Raw genomic sequence first — 16,856 nt, 5'->3', positions numbered from 1 at the left:
CCCAGGGTCTCTCAGCAGAGAAGCAATGAAGTATAGTAAAGTAGAAATACCACGATGGTAGGGTTTTCTTTTAAAAAATGGGTGCCTTGCAAAACTAACTGATGGGGACTACCTACCAGCAGTGGAGAACCAGCCATCTCTGTGACGCCAGGAGAAAGGGTGTGCCACCTGGGCCCTGGGAGAGTATGCATGCGGGCGCCTGCATGTGGCATTGAGCTTGAGGCTTACGCATTGGGAGAATTTCACTAATGTCACTGTTATCTTCTATCTCCATTTTTAAAAAGATTTTATTTATTTTTATTTTTAGAGGGGAAGGGAGAAAGACAGAGAGGGAGAGAAATATCAATGTGATCGGTTGCCTCTCGCATGCCCCCAACGGGGGACCTAGCCTACAACCCAGGCATGCGCCCCTGACGGGAAATCAAACTCATGACCGGTTGGTTTGCAGGCCCGCGCTCGATCCACTGAGCCACACCAGCCAGGGCTCAATTTTTAAAAATTGGAAAAAAGTAGTTTCAAAGTAGTCTTAGCAGGTGCTTTTAAGCAAAGAATAAATATAGCTCAGGTTAATAATGACCAAAAACACTTTATACAAAAACCTATTTTGTATATTTTGCTGTAATGTAATTAAAGAAACATTAAAAAAGACAAATTCAATTGTGACAGGGATGGCGTTGGGGTGGTGAACAATTCACAACTTTAATTCCAAATGCCCTAAGAAAGGGCAAAAGCACTGATAAGCTAGACTCAGATACAAGTGAATATGAAATTCAAAACAAAATTAAAGGCCACCTACACTTCTCAACCCAACAACTTAAAGACTAAAAGGGCCAAAATGAATTTCAAGAGAAAAGATGGTGTTAGAAAAACAAAACCAAATGGACCTCATTTTAAAGAAAGGAAGCCTCAGGGTGAGGAAGCGAAGTCCAACTATGCAGACCGTGGAGGAGGAGGCTGCTGGTTCTGCCGGCCGATGAGCATACCTGAGAAATCCGAGGAAATTTCCTACAGGAGAAGTCAGTGAATCCCAAGTCGTGGAAGCCAGCGGGAATGGAAGGGTTGTTCTGGATGAAAGGCCTTCCCATCGCGTCTCTGGGAAGCTGTTTGTGGACAAGTGCGTTGTGGCGTAGCAGTCCTCGGTGTGTCCGAAAGGTGACGCAGCAGATGTCACATCTGGGAAGAGGAAAAGGACAGGATGTAAGGAAGCAGCCAAGTCAGAATTTACACCTGTCCATTTGTCCTGTTGTATTTTTTTTGTCGCTTCATTTTTAGGTAAATAAAAATATAATGATAAAACAAATCATAATAAATGAAAATGCTAGAAATAATATGACATCAAGAAGCCAGCCTGCTCATGGTTGACAACAAAACACTCCTCCTTTAAAAAAGAATTACATCCTAACACCTTCTGGAGAGAGAAGCTTCGCAGACAGCGCAAGTGTGTACACTGTCAGAAGCCTACTCGTCCTTCCCCAATTACATCCCATAGAGTGAGCATTTCAAAGGTTTTCTCCCTCTCTTTGCTCAGTGGCTTCTAATCATAAAACATGTTTGAAAGTCAAAAAGCACAGGATTACACATCGTGAGCAATCACATCAACATCCCTGGTATCTGATCGGGATAAAACGATAACCAAATGCTTCAACTAAAGAAGTAACATGTGACACTTTATGTATTCAATTCTGATATTATCATCATCACTATCTGACAAATAACCACAGCTCCCACCTACTGAGCCCATGCCAAGTGCAGGACACCCCACGGGGAAGTGTGCACGATTCTGGTAGCTGGACGGACGGGCATCCTGACCTCCATTTTAACAGGTGAAGACCTCAGGCTGAGGTCACGTAGGTTGTAAGAAGCAAAGACAAAATGTGAGGCCTGTTCATACTCCACTGTCACCTAATGTAGGCTGTCTCCTTTTCCTAGTAAATCCCCCACAAATGCAGGCCCTCTAAAGATCATCATGCTTCACCTTAGAGATGACCCTCTCCTTCACCTTAAATGTCCTGGGCCACACATGTGCCAGAAATACCACTTGAAAATACTTTCTCCACTTTTCACACCTACATTGTCCTTCTTCTAGGTCTTCACTGAGAATCACCATTTTAAAACTATGCAATCAATAAAAAACAAAACTATACAATCACTAAGATATTATCAACATCCTCTACACCGGCAATTTTCAACCTTTTTCATCTCGTGCCACACATACACTAATTAATAAAATTCTGCGGCACACTAAAAAAAATTTTTTTGCTGACCCGACAAAAAAAATAGATATAATTTTGATTCATTCACACCACATGGCTATTCTTGTGTTGGCTACTGTCATTTTTTTATTTGACAGTCTAAGGGGAAAGAGGTCAGTGTCCCTGACTAAATAGTCAGGTATCACATGTTTTAAAAATTCTTGTGGCATGCTGGTTGAGAATCTGGACTGTCACCAGAGCTACATGTAAACTAGCCAGAACTATTTAAATGTAAACTAATTAAAATTTCCGCAGTCACATGAGCCTCATTTCATGGGCACATTCCCATGATCATAGTGCCACATGCCAAGCATCATTCCAGTACTTACGTGCCTAAGTGCGTCTGCCCCTCACAGAACCTCCAAGGCAGGCCCTATTATCGTCTTACGGAGAAAGAACGTGGGGCACAGTGGAATAAAGCAACACTGCATACACCTTAGTGGCAACTTTTTTTTTGCTTTGAAATTCTTCTTTGGAAATAAAGAGATAATGAAGTCACCTGTGAAGCAGCTAAGCTCATTTTCATCTGGTGAAGAAGTACCAAGTATGTGCAATTCTGCTTCCTCCATCACACACAGGCCAGACATGGCCAATGCGGTCCTGCTGCATATCTGCCTCTCCTATCACCACTGCTAACTCAGCTGCATCTTGCCATCAAGATTCCTGTCGTCATTCAACTAAATTTAGAATACTGGGTTCCTCCAAGCCACTCAAAACGCAAAATGCCTTTTGAGGGAATTCTGCTCAAGCTTAGCATTGTGATAAAGGCTCTAGGGAAGAGATGGCTTTGAGAGCCCCAAGTACCTTTAGGTATTGAAAGTTCTCACAGAAGTGGGCCCAGGGAAACCTCCAACCACAGAAACTATTCTTTGCCAAAGCACCAAAGAGCTAAATCACAGAATGTGAGACAGTTATGTAGGGAAGCAGAATGGTTGCAGCCACTCTGGGTGAAGCTCTTTCTGGCCGGAACATGGTCAAATTCCACACCGCATACTCCAGGGAGTTCCCACCCTTGGAGCCCCACAGCCACTCTGTCCTGTCCTACTGCCCTAGAAAGGGCACTTCCTCTCCTGTCACCCTGCCTTGGTTCTCCCAGGCTCAAGTTCAGTTGTACGCTCCATGTGGTCACCAATCCCCATGCCACCAATTTGCAGAAAGCTTTGTAGTACGGTGAAAGGAAGAGAAAACCTTGGAATTGGGGAAATTTAACACTAACCAGACATTAGATGATATTGGGATATTACTGTTAATTTTTTAGATCAGCGATTTTCAACCAGCATGCCACAAAAAATTTTATACATGTAATACCTGACTATTTAGTCAGGGGCACTAACCTCTTTCCCTCAGATTGTCAAATAAAAAAATGACAATAGCCAACACGACAATAGCAATCTGGTGTGGATGAACCAAAAAAATCTTACAAATGGTTAATGAGAGTGGGCTGACTTCTTGACACCTTTTCCAAGTTTCAACAATGTCTAAACCACTGTTTGCAGGTGTGTGTGTTGGGGCTCAATCTATAACAACTCCAGAAGAGAAGCCCCTGCGCTGAGTCTCACTGTGACATGGGCAATGTGAAGGAGCCTATTTGTCCAGCAAATGCACTGGACAGGCAGAGGGGGCCAAGGATATGGAGGGAGGCGCCTGGCCCAGGGCTCAGGTAGGCCCCATGTCGTGGGATTTACAGGCTGGCAGAGCAAGCCTGTGGGTCCAGATTATGGCCCATCTGGTTTGGTACTTTATGAACTAGATATAGGTCACATTTTCTCTCTCCCCTTTCCCTTTCCCTCTATCCTGACCGGCGCGTGAGCAGGTGAGGTTTGGGGACCTGTGGGGGATAGACGCTGGTCTGTGTCTTCCCTGGAACATGGACTAAGAGAAGAAGGTGAGAAAGACTGGGGCAAGCTGTAACCCAGTGGGCCCTACAGGCATCTTCCACGTGAACCCTATACAAACGCACACTCCTCAAATTCATAATTAGCAGTGCCTATATACATTTTGTATAGAACATTTGCAGTGTTTTAAGTTAATTTTTACCAGTGCCAGTTACTGTCCTTGGTGCTGGGACACTGCAACAAACACCTAAACTCATTTCGCCCTAACAACCAGCGAGACAAGTAACACTAATAAGACACAATGACTGTGTGATCCTTCAATCACACCGGAAAGTTGAGGCCTGTTCCTAAGCTCATCTTTCCCCTGAAAAACCGCAGTGCTTACTCTGCCTTGCAGAGAGGGGCTCGTTAACCAAAGTCAGGTAAAGTGGGGGGCATGCTCATAGAAAGTAATTCATGTGTACCTTGAATACTTTACTTAACCTACACAGTTAAATAAACTGTGAACACTGAGGATGAAGAAGGACTCCTGGTGGCTAACTGGGCAAAAAAACAAAACAACAAAAAAAGCAAGCAGAGCCTAGCAGCCATTTCTGCACAGGGACCTCTCCCCAAAACTGCACATTGAAGAGAAACGTCCTTGCTAAGCTGCCAGTCTCTGCACAGAACTGCCTGCCTGCACTGTGTTTCTTCAGCCTGAGCCAGTCCTTATAAGGGTTTCCTGGAATCCTATTTCAACCAGTAGGATCAAGGCTTTCCCTAGCCAATCAGAGCTGCTGCATTCTGACCAATCAGGGACCAGTGGTGGGGACTCCTGTCTATATAAGCCAGCTCCTCTCCAGCTCTGGGAACACACCTTCCACAAAGACTGCCTTTCCTTGACTGGGGCTGAGCCATGAAGACTTCTCACTGGGGCAGAACAGACCTGCACCAATCAGAGCGAAATGGGGCAGAGCAGAGCAGACCAGACCATTGCCAGACCATTGCACAGCTGCCTAGGTGAAGAGGGGCCCAGCCTCAGGGCCACCTGGCCTCCAGGCAGCCTCACAGCAAGCTGGTCCACAGCAGCACTGTGTTTACGGCCATGCTGTATTACCCCTGAGCTGTTTGCACTAAATAAAGTTTCCTTCTTCACCGCACCCAAAATTGGGGATTCCTGTTGGTGTTTGAATTGGCGCCAATAACCAACAGATGACAAAACACATTCAGTTGATCCTCATTATTTGTGGATTTGCCTGTTCATTAAAATTTACTTGTAACCCCCAAATTAGTACTTGCAGCACTTTCTTGGTCATTCATGGATGTGCACAGTGCTGTGAAAAATTTGAGTTGTCCTAGGCACACATTCCCAGCTGAGGTCAAATGAGGAGACACTTGGCCCTCTTGTTTCAGCTCTCATACAATAAACAAGTATCTTTCTTGCAGTCTATTTAGTGCCACAGACTATTTATAGTGCTTTTTGTTGGTGAATCTGCTGTTTAAAATGGCCTCCAAGCATAGCGCTGAAGCACTGTCTAGTTCCTAAGTGCAAGAAGGCTGTGACGTGCCTTATGTAGAAAGTTACCTGTTTTAGATAAGCTTCTTTCAGCCCTGAGATACAGTGCTGTTGGTTCTGAGTTCAACATTAACAAGTCAATAGTACTTATTAAATAAGGTGTCTTTAAACAGAAAAACATGTAAAATGAGTGTTGTGACCCTGTTTTCTTTAGGATCAATGGTTCAGTATTTATTAATTCTGTGTTCACAGTGCCTTTACAGAAAATACTTACAGTGAATAACAAGAACTGACGGTACACTCATTCACTCATTGTAACTGTGAGTCTGGTTCTACCGAATGAAGTTCCATGTTTCTGTCACTGCATGAATCATACTCGTAACATCTTTGATTCCAAACTTAGATTCCCCTTAAGGGAGAGAAAGAACCTACATTTTGGCAAACCAAACTAAACCAGAATCCTCTATTTTTACGATTTCTCTTGATTGTTTATAGGTGTCTTGCCCACCCTAAAATGACACTTGTAAAAAAAAGAAAGGGTCCAATTTAGACAATAAACAAGACTGTCCAACTTAAGACTATTCTTTTTTAAAAACAACATTTCACTAATTTATATAAAATTCAATAAAATTGTAGCAGATAATTACAAGCATTCCTGAAACATACAGGTTGGGATGAAATAATACTAACTCTTAGTAGCATGCAAGTCAACTGCAAAAGGGGAGTAGGTGGGCCTGAGAAGTAGGCTGCAAACTCTGTGAACTGTACAATACCTTATAACGGAAACATTTTTGATCATGCATCTCATATCTATTTATTGTTTGAGAAATGTGCATTATGTATGATATGTATTTATACACACATAAAAAATATGCCAAGTACATTATAAAATATAAAAACAGAAAAATTTAAAGGGTGAGATAAGAAAGTTCCACTATGTTTTTCTTGTAGAGATCTTTCTAAAGTAGAACACCCTCTACTTTTGAGACTACTGCACTAGTGCACAGCCTACTGGCCATGAGTGTTTAGTGTGGGAGGCAATGTAAGGAGGTTTTATAAAAAACAAAACAAAACAACGGAGGCAATCCCTCTTAATAGGGCAATCAGAATTTGCTGCACTTCTATTGTAGCAATGAATTTTTAATAAGACTGAGTTTTCATCATGTGTATATCTCGTCATCTATTCTCTAATTCAGCTTATAATCTCTCATTTCTGGCTTCTAGGACAGAGGTTCACACACAGTAGGTGCTCAATAAACACATAAGAGAATAACCCAGCACCAAACCACAGCGCTGTGTCCTCTGTGGAAGGCAGCCGTGGGCTAGTGGAGGGATGGGCCCAGGGACCAGAGGCACTGGGCAGGGAAGTTCAGGCTGTGAGGCCTTGCAGGACTTATTCCATCTGCATTTTAGTTGCTGGCTATGTAAAATTTCCCAAACATGCCTGACATAAGAATCCCCTCATGACCTTGCTAAGAAATCAGAATCCAAGTAAAGAGAAGACAGGCCTAGGAATCTGTAAGTGAAAAAGCACAGCAGGTGCCTCATAGTTAGACAAGCTTGAAAAACAAATTATAGTGAGAATTAAGTAAAGGATCTTGAATCTATAAACACCTTAAGCTACAAGCCTATGAGAGCTCCTTCTCCTTCCTTCTCTAAGCCTCTGTTTTCTTTTTCATCTGTAATATGGGGATCTTTAGAGCTAGTCTGAATAACAGATAACAAAAAGCTTCGAAAACTGCAAGGTGCTGTGACAAATTTAACCATTATTTTATATTGCTAGGAACAGCAACAACAACAACAAAAAATCAGGAACAGCTCATTTCCTGGCAATCAGAGCAAAATGAAAATGCAGGAAAAATGAAATTTTAATTTCAAAAGGATGTGGTCTCTCTTCTCACGCTCAAGAACTTCATCATCGTTTCTACTACTTCTGTTGAATCTTGAGGTTCCTGGGGGGAAGTGTGTGTTCTTCCCGGCTAGCCCTCTCAGTCCTACCTACATCTGCCTTCCTTATCACCTCCGCCACCTCACCTGGAGCCACAGCTCAGGAACAGAAGCCGGCACATACACTCAGAGCCTTCTAACAACGTCTAAATAAGTCCCTAGATCCATAAATTCACGCCTCTTTCCGTGGGATTTCAACCAAGGGGCTCCCGTTTCACTTTTGAAAAGATGTAGAATGTCATATCACAAACAAGGTGCTTGAAAGTGGCAGAGAAAAAAATAATCTGCTTTGAACCAGATGCACTTCGTGAGGCTGGTTAAAAGGAAGAAAAAAAAAAACACCCACAGGAAAACACTGCCTCCCCTCTCACACTCGACATCTGTTGACAGACCTTAAATAAGATCGGCGTGGAAACCCATCACCCAGGACCATTTGGATCGGCCTTTGTCAGCAGAGACACTGGGTTCCACCAGCCCCTTCTTAAGGCCCCAGGAAGAATGCGCTGCAACTTTGTTTCTGAGCAGCTCTTCAAAGACAAGGAAGGTCACTGTAAATTTGTAAGCGACGCTGCTAGATGCAGAGCTGGTGCAGGCACGGTCCCTGGGGTATTTGCTAACCTCACTTGGGCCTGTCCGTCTTCATTAAGGCCACAGCCATTGGGGTCAGGTGGTCCTCACAACTCTCCCCTTACCCCTAGTTTGGGGGATCTCTCAACTCTGCAGAACTTGTGACAGCACGATTGCAAAATACGTCAATGGAGGAGGATTGCACTTAAGTGTCGGAGAGGGGAGCCCTGCAGGACAACTTCATTTTGCAAGGGATTTTGACCATGTGCCAGCGGGAAATTTTACAAACCCAAGAGGCTGTTTTCTGATATTCTGGCAACAGAGATGGCTCTGTGTGCGAAATTGAGGGTAACTTTTCCAAAGTGGAAACTGACTTCACTCTCAGTAGGACAAATGCTTTTGGGAGAAAAGTGTGTCTAGCTGTAGGATTTAAACAAACTAATAGAAGTCCATCAAATCGTCTAAAAACAAAGCGTCCTTTCTTTTTAAATCACATATGGAAATAGGTTACTCAAAGGAAAACAAAAATTCATCAGTGGAAAACTTGCAAAGGACAATTTGAGTAAAGGTGAGATTCTACAAACACAGGATGAAAGGTAATGTGGGCATTCAGCCTGCCCTCAGCCACGAAAGGGCGATCCCTGTAAGTGAACACCGAAGCATTCTGCCACGTCAGCAGTGCTTCTGAACTCCAAGGACTTCACCAGAGCCTATTTCACCCAGAAAACTCCTGAATTCCAGCACATGTTAGCAAATGCTTCTAGGAGAGACTATGAAAACTTAATTTAGAATGCTGGAATAGACCTCAGTACACTCCCTCCCCTACATGTGACATCCCCGCCCTGGTCCTGCCTCTCGCAGGGTGCCCCCTCGAGGTGATTCCTGTGGCCGGGGCAGGGGACCTAGTGGCTGTGTCAGGGGTGGGTGGAAAGGAGGAGCTACAGTTTTGGAGCCATGCAGAGTTGAGCTCTCTTGAACTGCAGAGGGAAGAGCAGCTGCCTGCAACTTACCTTGTCTCTTCCTTAGTGCCACTTGTAATGTCACTGAAGGGGCACGGGTAGGTGTGAAACACACATAAAGAGGGTAAGGAGGGGGGTCCCGGGGCAGGGGACTGCTCCCGGGGAAGCATGGGGGCTGTTTCCAGTGTCCACTGTGGCCCCGGATATGGCAGGAGTGGGGGCTGCCAACACTGGGGCTGGAGGGAGGCACCATGATCAGAGAGAGTCTTCAACGTATATTTGAGCCGTTCTTGTCCCTTCTCTTTTGGAAGTCCAGCAAAACAAACGAAACCCCACAGTACACAGGCTCTGACCTTGACATTGGCTGGGCTAGAAAGCACACCGTTACCATGGTAAAGAAGTCTGACTCCCACAAGAAGGGTGAACTGCTTTGGTCCTGAAGCCACAGAGGGACCTAATCCGCCAGCCAGGGTTGAACCTTTGCCTCTGGCTGCTGCAGGCGGAGAGACTGCAAGGTGAGGGCTGGAACATGCTAGAGGCATTAGGCCAAAAAAACTACTCTTCTTTGTCAGCTGAGGATTTGTTCTTTTAATTCTCAAAGGACTTCATTGGAAATAAGTGACATTCTTGTTCATAGCCAGATCCACTACTAGTCTTAAAAAAAAAGTTAAAATTTTAAACTCACCGAGTTGGGAAGTGACATGTACCACAGCTCACCTAATGAGGTGCCCTGATACCTGTTCTTTTTCTTTTCCTTTTTCCTAAGAAAACTGCATAATTCTGGGCTGGGGTAGAAATGCCGTGTGACAGATGTCCTATCACGGTATGGGCATTCTGTGTAAGGAGTAAGGGTACAAGAAACCCTAGCAGAGCCGGCAGTTTTGATGGCTCACAGTAGGGCTAACAGGAATGACTGTCACCGATAAAGGTATCAGCCCTGATAACCACTAACAAGTTTCTAAACAACATTCTCAAACCTGTAAAATGGTCAGGAGTCTGCATACACATCAAAGATTAAGAGTTAGGCCTGAAGGCAAATTTATCAGCAATGGGATTTCTAGACGTGAAAAACAAGGCCACCAAAAAGTGTTGTTTTTTTAAAAATTAATCCTTGTGGCCAAACAATTCTGGGAGTAGCTCCTCCCAGTCCTTGCTACATTAACATTTTATTCATCTGGTGACTTTAACTCTCCAAAACAAGATGAAAACCCTGAAGTCCACAAAAAAAGCTTCAGAGCAGCCCAAAGCAAAGCAATAAACTTCGGGCGCTTGACTTCCATATCATTCCATGAAGTCTACCATTGTGGCAGGTTAGGGACAGAGAGATGACCCCATCTTCAAGACAGTTTAAAAAAAATGTTTTCCCCTATGCTAAAAGTATTTTCAAAAGAATGCTTTGGCAAATTTCAAACATCAGGGAACACATTTCTTTAGAATCTCAGGTTTCTCCAACAATCTAAGGAAAATGATGTGCAGTTCTATTACTTCAAGGTATCAAGTCCCTTCAAGCTTTTAAGTATCTGGCTTTCTACACAGGTAGGTTACAAAATTTGGTAGGTAGGACTCAAACCAAATGAGATAGCTATTCCGTTTTCCCAATATTTGCAAAAGCAAAACTAGATAAAAGAAGCTCTTTATAACAATGAAGTCTTAAAGGACAACTTGCTTTCATGTTCTCTGTGAAGTACATAGTACCTGGGAGAAAGAAGTTCCAGAATTTGACTCCTCAATTTCACTGGAATGGGGTACCCACAGAGTGGCACAAAACCCTAAATGTAAATGTTGCAAGGTTCTCAAAATATTAAAAAGGACACATTCTAAACATTATTAGAGGTAAACGCTCATTCAGCATTTGTTACAGCCTGAGGCCTATGAGGCCTGGAAGAGTCCTCCTCCCCCTCACAAGAGTCCTGAAATCCATTTTGCAGATGGTGAAGTTGAGTCTCTCAGCTCGCCCGAGGCCACAGAGCTGCCCAGCAGCCAGGATGGAGCCAAGGGCTTAACTCCTCCCTGGTACACTGCTACTCTGTCTGTTCAGAGGACAGTGATGTGCAGATGCCCAGCTCCTTCCACAACCCATGCCACGTTCTTGATGCCTGGACACTGGACAGGGGCTCCACTGGGGGCCCCTTTCTTAGCACTAACACTCCCAAGCAGCCAGCAGGCCCAGTCCCGGTCCTCAGAACCTGTAAAATACCTTGCTAAGAAAGCTGATGCTCCCCCTGGCCAATTCCCTGCGATACTGGATTTCTTGCTCATTACAGTGTTTTAATGGAGAGACTGACATTCCTTTTTAAAAGGGATTTCATGCTTCATTTTTCCTGCTCTGTCTCTGGAGGCAAGAAGGGCTAAGTGCAAACAACCTCTCCTCGGAGCCCTGCCCGGCTCCGACATTCCTCTGCCCTCTAGCCCACCCTCCCCTCCAGCCCTGTCCCAGCTGAGAACTGACATCCACCAGCTGCACTAATCTCTCTCAGTTGCTGAGAGCAACAGTGTGGGCCCTGTGACAGGGCCCCGGCCAGTGGCGGGTGGCAGCCTGCCCTCCCCACACCCAGGAATCCGCCAGGCTGCACACCGCGTCCCGACACCCTGCTCAGGCTGTTCAACCAAACCAGCGTGGCATGATGCCCAGGCAGGCCTAGGGCTGGGGTGAGCCCAGAAGCTGGTGGCTGTCCCTGCCTGGCACAGTCCAGGTCAGAGAGAGGATCCTTGGGCAGGGTGGAGAGGGGGCAGTCCTGACAAAGGTGTGTCCAGCCACTAGACCCACTGGGAAGGAGCGGGGAGAAGGGAAGTGTCCTCCTCTCCAGCCTCAGCCACCAGCATCGTTTCAATCTGCTTCCACCTGGCCGAGCCTCAGACCCCTGAGACTCAAATACAAGATGCTGACAAATATGTTGTGATCCCCTTTCCCTATTTTTAGAATGGCATTTAACAGGTGTGGGACCAATGCCATGTGAATTAGTCCGAGGGTCTTCCTGCAGGTCATGTGTGTATGTTTTTTGCAGTAAAGGAAACTTAACACTCTTCGGAACACTTGAAAATCCCCCCTGGCAGAGCCCACCTGGGTTCCCCGTGTACTAATTCCTGACACAAATTTATGGGCATTGCACTCAAATGTGAAATCACCTCAAAGACAACCAAGACCCATTATTCAATCAGATGGAGGGGGGCCTCCACGGGCGGAAATGCAGGAACGCGTCTGAAGCAAAATGCCGCGGGAAGCTTTACACCAGCAGGATCAGGCTTTCTCTGCTTGAACAATGGGCACCGTGTCCCCTGGGCCCTGAATTCACCTCCCTTGCTTTGTTTTACTGCCCGTTTACTTGCTTTCTGACTGGCCCTTAAGGTGCCCTCTCTCAAACATCACTCTTATTTTCTCAAGACTAGTCAATCACCTGACACATAATAAACAGTGTATTATTTGCTGAAATGATTTAAAAATTATTTATTACCTGATCTCCTTCAATCAAGAAGCTATGTAGGATTAAACAATAACTATTGCCAAATTTTACCCCCGTCTGCTGTCACATCGCCATGGTGACCCTGCAGCTATCACCTGTCTAGGCCCAGCCTCCATCAGCCTGAGATAAGTCACTTGACACAAGACCAGAGGCTTCCAAAGCAAAACCTCTGCCTTGGCACCTTGCCTGCCATAGGTGGGCTTGTCTGAGACCTGCACCTGTGAGGTGGGCTGCTGAGCACTTGCAACATGTTTGTTCAGACGGAGATGGGCTGTGATCATACCACATACCCTGGAGTGTCAAGACTTAGTACGTAAGTAAGAATGCAAAACATGTCACTGACAATTTTTATATTGAATCTATGTTGACATTACATTTTACACATATTGGTATAATCAACAAAACATGATCAATTTCACCTGTTTTTTTTTAAAATTGTTTTAAACGTGGCTACTAGATTAGCCCTGGGTGGGTAGCTCAGTTTGGGCATCATCCCAATATGCCAAGGTTGCAGGTTTGATCCCCAGTAAGGGCACATGCAAGAATTAACCAATAAATGCATAAGTAGGTAGAGCAACAAATCAATGTTTCCCACTCTCTAAAAATCTATAAAAAAAATTTTTTTAATGTGGCTACTAGAAAATTTAAAATGACATACATAGCTCTCATCTCGTGTTGGTTGGCACTGACTTGCACTTCCCTTCCAGCTAACTTTATTCATGGCAGTGCACGACTGCTACTCTGTTCTATTCTTATAACCAAGCAAGACATTCAACACCCTGAAACATCCTCACACAGGGATGTCCTTTTTGCATCCACCTGCTCGCTGAATACTCTTGTCCATCACCTCCGATTCCACATGCCAAGTCCCAATAAGCCCTGTGCTTCTCCTTGTCTGGGGAGCTATACAGAGGGGTGGATTTACTGCTGGTCACATCAGGGCCCACGCAATAACTGACAAGAGCTAGGATTGCTACAAGCGACTTCATGTCTTCCTGCTGCTCTATGCTGACACTTCATTAATTTGAAACACAGGAGAATGGAGGACAACAGCCTCAGCGTTTACACGTGTTTAGATTTCCAACACTTTTTATTAAGAAACAATGGGCATATTGCCAGTTTTGGGGATGGGGGTTAATGGCAGGAGAGAAGAGAAGCGAACAGCTGTTTTGAGTTACAAACTTTCTGTCTAAACTCGTAGCATCTATTCCACTGTGGTTCTGCTGCCTTTGGGGTTTGCAAACAGAGTTGGTGCCTATTTTAGCTCCGGGTTAACAAGCAGTTTCTCCCACCAGCTACTGTCACAGTTCACTGCCTGGCTGGGCCCTGCTGGCTCCTGCCTGATCCATGGCCTCCTCTGATAGCAGGCTATTATGCGGAAACGCAGAGCACTCAGGAGAAAAGGGAAATTAACTATGTTCTGTAATCAGCTCCTTTTGGTTTCCAGACACAAGCCTTGCTCCACCTAGCAACAAACAGCCACTAGACAGGGGGTGGCCTGATTGTCCCCCACACTGGAAACTAGGCAGCCTCTTCTTGTGGTCACTGCCAGGCACTGTGGGTGCAGCACCCAGGAGTTCCACGGGAGGGCGGCCTACCGGGATGGACCAAGTCCCTGACAGGCTATAAAACTTCTTTTATCAACCCCCACCAAACGAAGAGCATTACTACTGAGTAGGCAAGGAAATCAGGCAGAACTTGAGTTTCAAGATCATAGCCCATCAGTGGCCCTGGAGGCCTTGGAGACATGCTGAGTGAATTACCACCCAGACTGTGCAGAATGGAACAACCAGTGTCCAGTGCAATTCCCTTCTCCATCCTCTCTGAGTAGCAAGCCCAGCCTGTCCTTGGGGAAGTTGTCTAGAAGGCTCCATTCTGGGAGAATCCACACCCTCAAGCAGGCCGGCTTTTAAGAAGAGGGCAGCTGATCTTTGTCTACCGCTGCTACATACTGTGCTGTGCTCCCTCCAGCAACCCAGAAACCTCTATGGAACGTCACATTATTTTCCCTGCAAGGCAGAATTATCTAGAAAGGGGGAAGTGCATGGTTCCTAAAGATATGTGAACACAGATTAAAGCATGAAGTGAAATAAAATGTATGAAGGAACCTGGAGACCAGCAGTGTGTTTACCTTGCAGCGATGGGAGTTGGGGGTCCCACGGGCTATTCCTGCCTCTGCCCACGACTGGCTGCCATGTGAGGCTCATCTGGTAAATTCACTTCTGTTTGCTCAGGTCCTCAGTCTAGAGAACTACCTCAATATTCATCACCCACAAGTCCACATCCAGGGATGCCGTGGATGTTAATGAAACCATGAAGTCAAGTTCCTCGATCTCTCAGAACTACAGGGCCTATAAAATTAAGACCCAGATGCTTTTTCTTGGTAAACAAAGAGCTGTTAAGAGACAGGTTTGAGAATCACAGAATTTAAGGCCTGAAAGGGAACACAGGGATTATCCGGTCCAGTTCTCCTTCAAGGTTCAGAGGCAGCTGGTCAAGATCCCTCGTGAGCAGAGACAGCACTGGGATCCAGGGGTCCTGACAACTGGCCCATGCCCACTCCCGCGCATTACACAATTTCCCAAGATGGGGGAGTTATGTAAAGACATTTTATAGCACTTCAATCGCTCAGCACTTTAAACTCTTCATAATTCCTTCCCCCCCCCATGGAAAAATGTCAAGCTAATGTGACTAAGGATAATGATATTTGCCACAGCTTTAAGTTACTGTACAATTAATTAGGCTTTTCCCTTAACACAGAAGTCTTCGGCTTGCTCAGATCCTTTTACTCCTAAGTCACAACCAAACATGTGCCTTCAGGAAGAAAATCTGGTCCACATATCAGTGAGTCACACACACAGATGTCCAGAGTTCTGCACTCTCCAACTGTCTTCTGAAACCCAAAGCTGCAGCCACGTATGCGCTTGCCTCTGCCCTGGATGACCCTGGAAGATGTGCAACTTTGCAGCCTCATACTGCACCAGAGGCTCCCAATGGTGCGTTCTTTTCAGTGCTCAAAAACTGGCATGGCATTTTTAAAAGTGGCAGTTTGGTTGAGAAATCTTCCAAGCTTCGCTGCTCACTAAGGACATAGGGCTTTCTGCCTGATGAAAAAGTTCTCAGAGAAGGTAGCGGGGGAAAGCTGAGTTCCCTGCCTCCAACAGCCCCAAGTTCTGGTGAAAGTCATATGTACATTTTCTGCATGAGAAGGCTGAGATCAGAAAAATTAGCACCAGTGAAGAGCTAAAATTGAGGCTGGGCCAGCAGAATAATCACTTCCCTTTAGGTCAAATATCTTGCCCAAAGTAGAACCTGGTGTCACCTCAAAAGGCATTCTCAGTGTTCTGGGTCACTAGCCCAGTGCAGTGCAAACACGTATGGGCACCTGATATGCCCCTCCTGTTCTTACCACACACTCTTGCAGAGCTAACAATCACTGGGTTGCAACACCTTTTGTGAAGACAATGTGTCTGCGAAGTCAAAAGCCCCATGAGAGTAGACTCCCCATGCACAGGGGGCTCATAGTAATGGCTGCATGGGCTCGCCAGTAGTGAAGGAAGCAGAGTGAACCTTAGCGAACACATTCTGTGGCCTACAGCCATCTTCTGTTGCTCGCCTTTCAGCCCAACTTCATACACCATTCTTAATGGCCTTAAGAATGTCCTCATACCCAAGTTAAAATGATTTCAGCCCAGTACATAGTTATGACAAAAAAGCAATATGTCATCTACCAGAAAAAACAGAAATGGAAAGAATTTTCCAGGGTGCAGGTATGTCCCGCCCTTTTTCCTACCTTAGTGGGTTATCTGAGTGGGTCTCCATGTGGGTCTCCAGTCCATACTTGCAAACAAACTCCTTGAAACATACTGGGCAGTGAAACACTTCATCAGCCGTCATCTTCAAGTCACCTGACTGCCCATCTTCTACCATCTTAGGGAAAAGGAAAAAGTGAAGTCATGAAGGAGTCTTCCCACATGGGTTTGCTTCCAAAGAGAAGCCTACTCCATCGAGAGGCTATCTAAAAGGAATGCGATACCAGCCCCTACGTATTTAGGATACTACTGACCAGTCTTTCATTCATGCAATGAACACTCACTAAGTACACCATCCATCCGTCCATCCTTCCATCCACTCACCCACTCACCCCCATCCATTCAACACATATTTACAGAGCATCTAGCATTTGACAGGCACTGGGAATAAGAGTGGGGGAAAAAAAGAGTCCCTAGGACTTAGGAAGCTTCCATTCTAGCTAGGAAAAGAGAGAAGTAGAGGAGCAATGGAACGAGCTCTTCATTCCATCAGTGGGCTCAGCCGGGGGCTCCACAGAGAAAGCACAC

The 16,856-nt window shown here is 45.3% G+C and overlaps 1 protein-coding gene across 5 annotated transcripts in view; it reads right to left on the bottom strand.

Moving 5' to 3' along the window:
- Positions 1–16,856, bottom strand: part of RREB1 (ras responsive element binding protein 1) — a 69,317-nt gene that overhangs the window by 21,045 nt on the left and 31,416 nt on the right. For all 5 annotated transcript variants that reach the window (XM_054591919.1, XM_054591922.1, XM_054591921.1 and 2 more), the window contains 2 exons: positions 16,310–16,446; positions 984–1,173 (listed from right to left, as the gene is read on the bottom strand). In XM_054591919.1, the coding sequence (XP_054447894.1) occupies positions 984–1,173; positions 16,310–16,446 (327 nt within the window). The remainder of the gene's footprint in view (positions 1–983; positions 1,174–16,309; positions 16,447–16,856) is intronic.

This window comes from Pteronotus mesoamericanus, unplaced genomic scaffold (genome assembly GCF_021234165.1).
Source record: "Pteronotus mesoamericanus isolate MK-2021 breed Mesoamerican mustached bat unplaced genomic scaffold, CSHL_Meso_final scaffold_31, whole genome shotgun sequence".
NCBI lineage: Eukaryota > Metazoa > Chordata > Mammalia > Chiroptera > Mormoopidae > Pteronotus > Pteronotus mesoamericanus.
Note: the sequence above shows the minus strand (reverse complement) of the source record. Positions and strands in the feature narration are given on the sequence as shown.